The sequence below is a fragment of the Cyanistes caeruleus genome, chromosome 1, assembly GCF_971803275.1.
Source record: "Cyanistes caeruleus chromosome 1, bCyaCae1.hap1.1, whole genome shotgun sequence".
Taxonomy (NCBI): Eukaryota; Metazoa; Chordata; class Aves; order Passeriformes; family Paridae; genus Cyanistes; species Cyanistes caeruleus.
This window is the reverse complement of record NC_141701.1, coordinates 135,091,085-135,103,443: the sequence shown is the minus strand read 5'-3', so window position 1 is coordinate 135,103,443 and position 12,359 is coordinate 135,091,085. Positions and strand designations below refer to the sequence as shown.

At 40.7% G+C, this 12,359-nt stretch overlaps 1 protein-coding gene across 1 annotated transcript; it reads right to left on the bottom strand.

Moving 5' to 3' along the window:
- Positions 1-356: 356 nt before the first annotated feature.
- Positions 357-3,893, bottom strand: OTUD1 (OTU deubiquitinase 1). The gene has a single exon (XM_086860748.1). It carries the CDS (start codon positions 2,868-2,870, stop codon positions 1,572-1,574), a length of 1,299 nt encoding a protein of 432 aa, XP_086716874.1. The 5' UTR covers positions 2,871-3,893; the 3' UTR covers positions 357-1,571.
- Positions 3,894-12,359: the final 8,466 nt, after the last annotated feature.

Here is a 12,359-nt window from a genome sequence, read left to right as displayed (position 1 = left end):
GACCAGCAGAGAGCTGGCTCACCACCAACCCTGGTGGCACCAGCTCATTAACTACGCTTGAGAACTCCTCATCTAAGGTGTATTAATACAGAAAACTGTTTCTCTCCAGCAAGCAGATACACTAAGATCTCTTGCAGTAAGAAAATAATTACAGATATTTGATTGCCTTTAAATGCTTGCATTTCTTTCTTTCACATATTGACAGACACCAGAATTATCAGTGGTTCACATTTGTAAAGTACTGTGTCCCTTCTTTCCTCCTCTTCATCGGGGACACTAAGGCAGAGAAGCTAAATAGAAGGTCCTGTAAACCCACCCACAGCAGGAATGTACAGGGCAGAAAAGAAGAGCACAAGTAAAATTATATTCTTTATTCATTCCATTTTAGCTGTGAATATTCCTATTATACAAATACAGTATAAATTCCAAAATCACAATATATTACAAAATAAAAAAGTACAAACTGCATTACTTAATAAATATATCTAACAAGTTAATCAGAAAGTAGAAGAGACAGAATCCAGATTGGAAACATTTAAATGTTTGACCCAGCAAACCATACAAACCTCAATTTAAGTACTTTTTTTTCTTTTAAACCATAATGTAGAATACCATTCCTGAATTCTTGATTAGAAAATAAAGTCACGTGAATAAAATGTTGTGATCAGATAATGACTTGTTGGTGAAACATCAGTGCCAAAAAAGAAGCAGGGCTTATACGAAAGACACCATAACCCCAGAAACAAGAACACAAACACTGAGGTGCAGCCAAGGCAATTACTGCCAAAGCAGGAGACTATTATCTAGTCACAACATTCTATTGCAAGTTAATGTTCTGTTATTATAGATAAATAATATAAATGGAGCAGAGGGTGAGCCAACCAGGCAACAAGAGGCCAGTTTACTCAAAACAGTAATTATAAACAGAAGAGTCAATTGCTCCCTGCACTGTTCACGTGTAGCTGCATTCCAACTGGCTCAAACGACCTGTTCTGTGCTCCAGGCAGAGAAAGCAACTGTTCCTAAAAGCAGTCTGTTCTCACTTTGCTGCACTTTTACAAAAGCCATTATTTAAATTTTGCAAGAAAATACCCACAATATTTTCCTCGACTAGGGGGGTCTGTTTGACATCAACTTCATTTGGTAAAAATATAAGGTTTATGGATAAAAAACACAGCAAAAAATAGCTGTTACATCATAAGCCTTATTTACAAAAAACTGTTTACAAACGTTTTTGGCTGTACAGCTGAAAGCCAGATACTAATGTAAGATGTAGAACATGGAGGTAACAGTTTAAAAATAGTGTGCAAAAAATACATTCTTATAGAAAATAGACAGTGGGGAGGGGAGACACAAACATACACAGAGAAATCTGCTTGCAAATAACCCGAGGCTAAGTTTTTACAAGAGAATATTACAAATACGTCTGCATTTATCCCCCACAACCTACAGTCCCTCTCAGTCTGGGGTGCTGCTGCTTCATTAAGGATTAAGGCATCACCATCACAGCCAGCACACCTTCTCTCTGTCAGTCCCTGCAGCAAAGCTCCCAGCCTGCGGCTCAGGTGGTCTCATGAGCAGGCATTCTGCTCAATGTACATCTTGGACAAGGACACTGCCATGGACTTGGCCAGCTCCTCATCCCGCCTGCGCTGTACCTGAGTCTGTCTGCACCACGCCTCGTACTCTGGGTTGGGGCACATGCGGTCCAGCACAGCATCGTAGTGCCCATTGCTAAGCCAGCTCAGCCAGATACTGGGCCGTGTCGGGTCCTCGGGCCCCAGGTAGTGAACCATGGTGGAAACGGTGGGGCTCTCGGGCCGGCCGCCCGTGGTGAGGTGGATGTTCACGTTCAGCATCTGTCCCATGGCCAGCAGCTCCGGGTAGCCGGCCCAGGCCCCGTCCTGGGCGGCGCCGATGAGGAACTCTCCCACGTCGCCCTCGATGATGGGGTTGAAGTGGTCCAGGTGGTCGGCGATGTAGTGCACGGTCTGCTCGCGGAGCTCGCCGTGCAGCCGCTGGTCCCCGTACACCGCTTTGCAGACGGCGCGGTACAGGCAGTTCCCGTCGGGGATGATGTGGAAGCGGAACCGGCCCTTCTGCCGCAGATACTTGTCCTGCTTCTCCACCTCGGCCAGGTACAGCGCCAGCTTCTCGCTGCGCTCCGCTCTGCCGCCGGGTCCCCGCCGCACGTCGGGCCCCGCCGCCTCCTCCTCCTCCTCCTCGGCGTGCGCGGGCCCGCCGGGCTGCGCGGGGCCCCCGCTCCGCTCCGCGGGGCCGCAGCCGGGAACCAGCCCGGGCTGGGCGCCGGCGGCCGCCGCCTGCAGCGCCTGGCAGTGCTCGCTGAGCCGCAGGCTGCGGTTGCTGGGCTCCTCGGCGGCGGCCTCGCCGTCGGCCCCGGCCTGCCGCACGCTCTCCAGGATGCCCTCCAGCCAGGCGCGGCTGCGGGGCGAGCCCGGCACCAGCTCCGCGGCGGCCTCGGCGCGCTGCACGATGCGGATGGGCACGATCCGTTCCAGCGGCCGGCGGCGGCTGACGGTGACCTGCGCGCAGGAGCTGAACTGCGGGCCGCCCGCCGGCCGCCCGGCCGGGCCCGCCGCGGGGCCGCTCGGCATCACCTCCAAGCAGGACGAGAAGGCGGGCATGGCGGCGGCGCTGCTGCTGCCCCCCGCGGGAACGAAGCTGTCCTTGCCGGAGCTCTCGGCGGCCGCGTTCGGGCCCGCGGCGTCGGCGGCGCTCGGTGCCTCCGCGGCGGAGGGTCCCGGCGACAAGGAGACCTTGAAGACGGCGGCGGAGCTCGGCGAGGCCGCGGCGGCTGCTGCGGTCGCGCCCGCCGGGTAGTGGGTGATCACGGAGCTGTAGAGCTGCATCCTCGGCTCCCCGCGGGCGGCGCTTTATAGGCGGCGCCGCCGTCGGAGCTGGGGCGGGGAGCGGCAGCGGGGGCCGCGCTGGGGCTGCCGAGGAGGATGAACCGCCCGGGTAAAAATAAACAAGGGCATCACCGCCCGCCCCGCCCCGCCCGGGCCCCGCGGCCGCGGCAATTCCGACTGCGCCACCGGCCCGGCCCCCCCGGCTCCGGCCCTTCTGGAAGCTGCGGGAGCGCGGAGCGGGCGGGGCTGCCCGGGACGTCAGCGAGCACCGCCCCTGGCCCTGCCTACGTGGGGTCGGTGTCACGGCTCCTACGGTGCGGCGCGGGCAGGGGTAATACTCGCTTGTCCCTTCGGTTTTGGACGGTCCCAGGCAGAAGCTGCTGTTTGTCCACCTGCAGTCCCACTCTGGGAAATGCAGTGCATGCGTACGGAGATGTGTGATATAAACCAGCACATTTTAAGAGGAGACACGCGGTCTGAAATATGGGTCTCATCAAGGTCGCTGATAATTGTTTTATTAATGCCTGTAGCACCTTTAAATTAAGCCACGTCTTCTAGCCTTAGCTGCGGTATAAATAAAGTCATACCTAAGCGTTTGTCCATGAAGAGTGATGTGATCTGTACACACTCCGCTTGGTTACGTTCTGACAGGCGTGCTTACCAAGAAACACCAGTTTACACTGTGATCAAATGTTAACACAGACAGTCATTCCTAACAAAATGGGGGAAAAAAGCAATTGACATAAGTAAGTTCAAAGTGATACTTAAAAACAGTTCTGGATTCCGTTCCACAGCCTCAAGTATTTTCAGGAAAGTGTTAATACTTCAGGCAGATTGTAGTACTTTAAAAACAAACAAAGAAAAGACAAACAAACAAGCTCCTTTATTTGGATATTCTGAAAAATTTCTTTTCCTCATTCCATTTACATCAATTAAAAAGGCAGAGTAAGACGATCACTTGCAATATACTGCAATGTCAAAAATGATTTCTTGGGAGCTTTGGTTGTATTTTGTATCAGTCTTTAAGGATATACTTCTTATCTTCAGTCTCTGCAAAAGCTGATTCCAGGGCTACCAGCAGCACAAAATATGGAATTTCATTCTCTTTGCATGGAAAACATATTATGATTCATTCAGCTAAATTACATGTTGGAGAAAAAAATGCTCAAATCCTGCATGCAAAGTAATGTGGATATTTATGGGAAAAGTTTTCACATACATCTTTTTTATTCTGGGTAAGACACAGCAGTTTACTGCATATAATATTTGGAACCTTTCAATAAAAAAAAATACAGACTAAATATATATCCAAAATTTCTGCCTTCGAAGTTGAAATGTTAGAAGTACATCAGATATGAATCAAAGCCCAAATGTCCTCACTTACCTGCCAGAGCCAGCCAAAACGTTGATATCTTTAGAACAAATGGTGATGGGCCTTATCCAGGAGCATTTCTGGCAGCCTGTTAGAGTGGGATAAGATATTACAACTGCTCTGAAATTACAGAGTGACTCTTGTATTTCAGAATGTTCAGAACTTTGTTTTAAATATAGTTTGTGAGCCCAGTCAGTGAGTTTTTATTTCTGGACTAATCATTACTTAGAGAGGAATATATATTGATCAAATAGCAGTAAATTGAAATCTTCCCTCCTTGAAAGGGAGGCTTGAAGCAAAGGAAAGATTCCCATCTATTTTTATTTCTTAGTCAAAACTTGACAATGTCTATTTCCAAGTTTATATATATACTGATTGGGGATTTAATGTAAAACTAGTGGAAATTGCCCTTCCAAGGGGGTTTAAAATATGCCAGTTGCTCCTCATTGTGTGATTGGTCATTTATAAAGATATATTTTACTTAATGCTCACCAGTTCTTTTGCTACATTTTATTTTATTTTATTTTATTTTATTTTATTTTATTTTATTTTATTTTATTTTATTTTATTTTATTTTATTTTATTTTATTTTATTTTATTTTATTTTATTTTATTTTATTTTATTTTATTTTATTTTATTTTAAATTCTATTTATTTTTTAAGTTCAGAAAAGGTATCTGTAGTTTGGTTTAGCAAATGTTCTGTCTGCTAGTAAATGTCAGAGCTGAGTACAGGATGATGGTTTGAAGTTGTCTGGTAACAGAGGGGAGGGAGGGAGGCAGCTCTTTCTCTTAGAGAACAGTAAATGGAGGCAGCAGATTAAGAGCACTTCTGGCAGGAGCAAGTGCTCCATTTTGAATACTCAGTACTGCACATTTCTTTCTTCTAGGATATTATAGAAACTCCTGCTAATGACTGTTCTGCCTCTCCAAAATCATAGGTTATTTGGAACAGTGGTACATTAATGGATGGGCAGCTGTTTAATTCTGGTTGTTGGTTACAATGAGGTACATCTTGAAGTTTATGGTGCTTCATTTGAGGAGAGAAACAGATTTTTGTATGCCCAAATTACCCTTGTACTAGTATTCTGATGCTCTAATGTAGCATATGCTGGATAAGAAAACTTGTTTATCTGAACAGAAATCCAAAGAATATCCTGAAATACATGCTAAATATGCCAGCAGGTTTTTGTAGCAGATAGATTGTTCTTTTGTTCACTTTTTGCTTATTAGCAGATATAATGTCTTCCCCAAATTTTCAGTAAAAATGCACAATGTAAGCTTACTAATAAGGTTAAAATACAATCAAAATCTGTTGCTAGGGAACCGCGAGACAAAACAAACATTGTAACCACTGTCTTGGTGTTAATAGTATACTACTTTTGATATCTTTATTACGTCCTGTGTGAAGTAAATGGAAAGAGAAGCTCACCTTGGTATGTTTTACCTGTGTTCTTATTAAGTACTGACAATGTAATGCAACCAACATTTTTCATAACTGAGCAGCCAGAGTTAGTCACACTTACTTGGCCTGAGGGGAATCCAGTCTCTCTGGATGACCAATGACAAAAATCCCATTGAGCTTCTGCCCCACAAGCATCTCATGGTTAGCTTTCAACTTTCATACTGAGTTAGCAGGAATCAGCACTTTCTAAAGGTAATTTTCTTAGATATCTGATAAGTTTTAACAGTAACATCCTAAAACATGGCCTACACCAGGGAGTAATCATAGAATGACCTGGATTGGAAGGAATCTTAAACATCATCTAGCTCCTGGTCACCTTTTGCTAGACCAGGTTGTTCAAAACTCCATCCAACTTGGCCTTGAATACTTCCATGGATGAGACATCCACCACCACCAGGTGCAGGACCTGGAATGATAAAGTGCTATGAGTACAATTCTGGTGAAATACAAATTTCAAAGAAATATTTGCCTTTAATGCAATGGTATATATAAAAACCAGGGGTACATGGTTCTGCCTTTAGTGCCTTTTGCTACCAGAATATTGGTCTTTAACATTTCTTTCAGCTACATATAGAACTGCTGTTAATTCCAAGAGAAAACTAAATTTTGCTTTATTATGACCCAGCTAAAACACAACCCGTGTTGTATCGATTACTTCCAGAATATTCCTGTATTTTCACTTTCTGAACACTTTTGCCTGCAGGCTGTGGCCTCACAAGCACTAGAGGTGTTTGGAAAGTGAGGAGAACACAGTATGGATATGCCCTTCACTGTTTTCCACAGAGTAACATTCCTGAGCTTCTGGTTCACTCATTACAGGGTAATGTACAATCCTTTGCTCTTACAGAATAGATCTCTAAACAAGCTCTGCAGTAATAAAGCATAAACATCTCCCGTGGTTAAAGTTTCTCTTGACATTACTGTTATCACTGGTTACCCTGCACATTCCAGGAATAGTTCAGATTGTTTAGAAGGCAAACCACAATCACAAAAACAGCTGTGGAACAACAGTGGTATTCACTGACGTAAAACAAAATACATGAGAGTAGAACTAATTTTAACTTTAATCTGTAGTAGATACATGATTGACATAGAAGAAACAAATTACATCACCAGGAACATTTGCTAGTGAAGAAAGAAGGAGAAGTTCGCTCAAATGATGTAGTGAATTACACTGAATAAGCATTTCCATTGCTTCTTTTTTGTTTTGTTTCTGTTTGTGCTGACATAACAGCCCTTCAAACGAAGATATTTCTGACTGAAAGTATTTAATGAATTAATAACTTTTTGTATGTAACTGGAAGATGAAATGTTGAATTTATACTAATTATCTGAAATGGTATACCAAAAATTTGAAAATTATTAGAAAATAGAAAAATATATCAAGATTCTTCCAATATAGGGAAGAAATGCATATAAACTTCAACTTAAAGGAACATACTGACAAAACTTCAATTTCATCCTCTGTTGCCTGCAGATCATCATATCAATCATATCATCATATCATATATCATATCATATCATGTCATATCATATCATATCTATATCACATCATTCCTTTCATAAAATTACCAGTTACAGGCAGATTATTTGGGGTATAGTCAGTGAATCTATAAAGCTGTCACAAGGCAACAGAACTGCTAAAAGAACCAATTCTGCTCTTTCCCATTCCCAGTCTCATTTTTCTACCCCTGATGCCAGCTGCTTAGTGATGGCCTAAGTGTTAGTATTAACTAAAGTACCTCGTGTATTTCACCCTAAATGCTAACATAAAAAGGAGGAAGACTATATCCACACAGAGGTGTGAAAATACTGCATAAAACAAGAGCTATGTCTCAGAGAGCTTTGCCTCAGAATTCGTTGTTCAGCTTCTGCATATATTAAAATTTTATTCACTATATGAGTGCACCAAACATTGGAGATGCAACCAGTGCTATGACATCATGTGGGAAGAGTTTGTGGAAAAAGGGCTGCTGATGATAAATATAGCCATTTGCTCATGTCTCAGGGGCTCAGTTGGTATCCCACTTGATAAGTGAGCCTCTAAATGTGAGTGATGACGCAGGTCAAGCCTCACATTTCTGCTCAGGAGTGTAGATGGAATTTGCAGTGATCATTGTGCACAGGGCCTTAAGATGATACCAAGATAACAAAAGGGGAGTGGGAATCTACAGTGCTGTTTCTTCGGAGAAAAAATATTAATAATGTGGTAATAGTATTACATAGACAAACTTTATAATGTGTATGATGTTTAGAAAGGTTATCTTCTCTATTTGTATAAACCTTATGAGTTATAAAAGTGTTCACAATGTCTATTTTTTGGTCAGTTAGAGGAAATCAGTCACCTTCTCTCCCTTTCATGTTGGTTAATGGCAATTTAGGGTCAAGGAAAGTAGATACTTTGGCTAAGACTAAGAGCAGAACACAGTTCTGACAAGAACAGACTGTGAAAGAGGTAGGGGAAATGGGCAATACAGAAATACCAGAAACAGGAAATCACCACTCACAATTACAGGAAACATTATTAATAGCTTAATCTTGATAAAAACTGAAATAATAAAATAACTGTGGTAGAAAAGAAGGTGCAATATTGTCTACTCTTGAAGTGAAAAAATAGTTCGATGGGGTAGCAAGCAGCCAGCACTAGCATGTGTGGCCTCACTACCAAAAGACTTTGGAAACAGACTGATTCCATGACAAGTGTCATCCCCTCTTCTTCCACAACCTTGCAGTGCACACCTTTCCCTGCCTTTCTGCCATCAATGAGCAGCAAAAGGAGGAATCATCATTTTGCAGCTAGAAGCGAGTGTCACAGAAAACCACATTTCATCATTCATGCCTTAAGAGTCACGGAATAGCACATAATTGCATTTACCAGCTTTGTTGTTCCACTGCCAAGTCCTTCCTGTGGGAAAGGGCTGTGGTTATATGCTACATAACCAGCTCAGCAAGTCATGTCAAATCCTTGATGGAACGTAGGGAGAGAGCTTACCTCATCACAATTAAAAACCTGCTCTGTTTCCATTTATGTAGCATAGGGCTAACTGTTATGGCAAGGTTGGATCACAGCTATTTAACTCCACTGTCTTAACATGAAAAAATGACACAGGTAGAGACATTAGAAGGGAGGGATGACATCAATTCATCCTGACTGATGTCCTAGTCTGTGTAAATAACTAAAACTTTCCTTAACCTATTTTACCATACCTAAGAGTACAATATGGTTTGGGTTTTTTTCTGATCTGAATTTTAAAAGTTCTAATATTACAAGAGACAGTTTTTAAAAAGCACTTATAACAATGAGCCTGAATCTGAAATATTTTTCACTGGAACAAATCAGGGACAGATATTCTCCAGTTAGCAGTTAGACTGAAATATAAACTAGTGTTCTTGAGTCTTCCAGTGAATATCTACAGAAATTTTATAATAGGATTTTACTTATTTAAGAGTTTAGGTATTTATTCAAGTGTAATAAAAGTATTAACATTGTTGCAAAGAAGCACTAGTTATTAAAGCAGCTCTATCAGTACATGAAAATAAACATTCTTCAAGTTGTCATTTATAGGTAAGCACAATTTTATGAAAATTAAACATTAATCAATTAGTAATTCAGAGATAGAACCCCAAATACAGTCAGCTTACTATATCAGACCTGGACATAGAAGAATTTGTGCATGTCTACCTGAATTTTATATAAAGTCACTCTAGGAAATTTAGTATATGTAATCTTAGAGTATCTAAATAAAGTTTCTGATACTGCATAGTATGAGTCATTACCAATCCAATGAAGACAGGGATTAAAACAAGAAATAAAAGATGATGATGGGGAGACACAACTAAAAATGATTTAAAGAAACTGTTACACTGAAAGAAACTTGCTAGTGGAGCACTTCAAAGATTCATCTTGAGACTGACTTTAATATTTTCATTAATTACACGAGCACGAAGTGTGCTTCTGACTTAAAGATTCAGAGCTGACCAGCATTTAAAGAAGATTTTTAGAATGTCATATGGGAAACATCTGAAGACTAGAGACAGAACTCCTTATGAGACTATCTTAAATCCAACAGTGCAAAGTGAAAGGGCATCCACCTGGTGATGGGTCAGTATTTCTGTTATTAGCATAATTTCAGCTGTGGGAAACCATCAGGACAGAAGACCTGCAAATGCTATTCAGAGGCAGAATCACTGTAGTTTCTGATGTGATGTAACTTTCAAAAGGGCAAATAGGATCCTAGAACACAGCAGGTGAGTACATATCCAAAATAAATAAGTATTTCTTTGAGAAAGGACTTGTGAAACTTAATCTTGAATAGTGTATACATTTCTGTTCACTGTTGCTTAAGGACGTTGACTGGAAGGAGAGTAAGGGGGAATTAGAATGATCAGGGCACTGGTGTCTGTCTAACAAGAGAAGAAAACTGTTCTTGGCTTGCATTACCTAGCAAAGGTTCCCTAAAATTAAATCACAGATAAAATACTAGGGAGTAAGAAGAGCTCCTTTAGTTAAAGATATTGTTGGCCAAAAAGAAATGGATACGAACTGGCAACGAATAAATTTAGTCCTGACTCACAGCCTTGGCTTTCAGATATGACATAACTGCAAATAGTTTTATGAAAAGATCCTGGCAACAAAATACTGCTTGCAGCAGCATGGTGAAACCAGGGTGGCCTATGAATGTGAGGACCATTACAGTTTAATTATAACAGAGGACTATAGCTTGATAAAGACTTGGATCTTAATGTGCAATCAGATCTTATTCCACTTCTTTGTTCCATTTATGTCTGTTTCCTGGTTTGCTTTTTTCCCCCTGGGTTTTTTGTGGTCCTCGGTGTTCCCTGCTCAGAAAGCAGACTCCTCAGCCAGTGAAACAGTAACACTCCTGGACAGATGGGGCACAAACTAGAGGCAAGTAGCATCTCATTTTCAAAGAGCAATAAGTAAACTCTTTTGCAAAGTTAAAAAGCAGTATTTTATTAGGCCGTAAATACTCTTCTTTTAGATTTGGCATTAGTACCATTCCAAATCCATTTTCAGCAGCTTCTACCTGGGTTAAAATTATCATAAAATTCATTTCAGGGAATTTGGAGAATGAAGATTATAAACAAACAGCTTTTGATTATTATCTAAGAGAATCAATAGCCATCCTTGCCCAGGCTAGAGAACAAAGACAGTTCTAAATAAACAAGATTATTATGAGTGCAGTAGGTAATTAGGGTGTGGAGAATCAAGAGTTACTTAACATAAAAACATTAGTTAGAATAGTTAAGATCAACAGTAATCAAAAATAAGAAAAGAACTAACAGTCATAATATATCATAAACCAAGTGTTGAGTTTTTCAGTTCATAAATACATATGAATCTTCTGATCAGAACTTCTAAAGGCTAAAACTTGCTCCTTTCATATGTATCAAAGCAATATATAGGATAAATGAATAAGTTTTCCTAATCTGTGATCTGATTTCTATACGTCATTAAAACTTTGATGTAGTGTTTGGCAGTTTTTTCTTAATAAATTTGTGATCTTTTTCAAATGGCTAATTAGATTTTTTTTCCCAAACCAAAATGCACTCTTCCCTATATTATTCGTGTTAAAATGTGACCTGAAAGACAGGCTTTACAAATGGTCTTTTGAAACCAAGTAATAATCCCGCCACTCACTAATTATCTTTATTTTTCTAACCAAAAGAAAATCTCTGAGAAGAATAGTTGAGTTACAAGTATCAATTTAAACCATTACTCAGCACATCTGACTTAATCTCCCTTTTATATTCATTTAAGTAACATTTGTCAGTGTCCTCATGACTTATCTCTTGTACTATATGTCACTTCTTAAATTTCTCTTTTTTGCTATTATAATAGAGATCACTTGTTTATCCCTTTTTCAGCTTGAGCTCAAAGAGAAAAAATCTAGCATTTAATTGTATGTTGGCAGTTTGTATCACTTTCCATCTTTCTTCTGTGCATGAAATGAGATAATGCCCAGAAAATGTACAGTTATTATTAAATTATTTTCATTCTTGAAAATAAAGGTGTATTTTTTTTTCTAAAAGCCATATTAATCTCTGCTACTTCTGTGGACTCACAGAACTTGAAATGGTTTTATTCATCTAATCATGGTGAGTTATGAGCCATAAAGATTATGTGTCACAATGAACTAGCAAAATTCAACTCCATTAGAAGAAATCATCCTGTTTAAAACTCCTTACGTTATTTATAAATAATTATTTGCTTCCATATTTATAGAGTTGTGCTATGTGATGTTTGATATTAAATATTTGGAACCTCTTCAGGTGTAATTTGAGCTCAAAAAGTTTAAGGAATTTTAAATGCAGATGGTAATGGCTATTGAGGTCAAAGAGTGCTATAGATCCAACAGTGTGTTCAAACTCACATTAATACCTTTATGGTTTTTTCAGCTAGTCCATACTTTCTGACTAACTTTTACCAAGTGAGAATTACGAGAAAATTTTGCCTAGCTCTGGGCCATCATACCACTGTCTTCTAACCACACAAAACTAGAATGTCAAAGTCTAAGTTTATTGTTGCAATGAAAGAAAACTGGTCATTCATGTTCAACCTTCCTCTAGCCTGCAGCCATAAACTGCACAGAGTTTTTTTCTTCTTCCTTCAGGGCCTAAGCCACTACTCT

What these genes read in the sequence shown, in the direction of transcription:
- OTUD1 (XM_086860748.1), bottom strand. Translation starts at nt 2,870, where the DNA reads ATGCAGCTCTACAGCTCCGTGATCACCCACTACCCGGCGGGCGCGACC.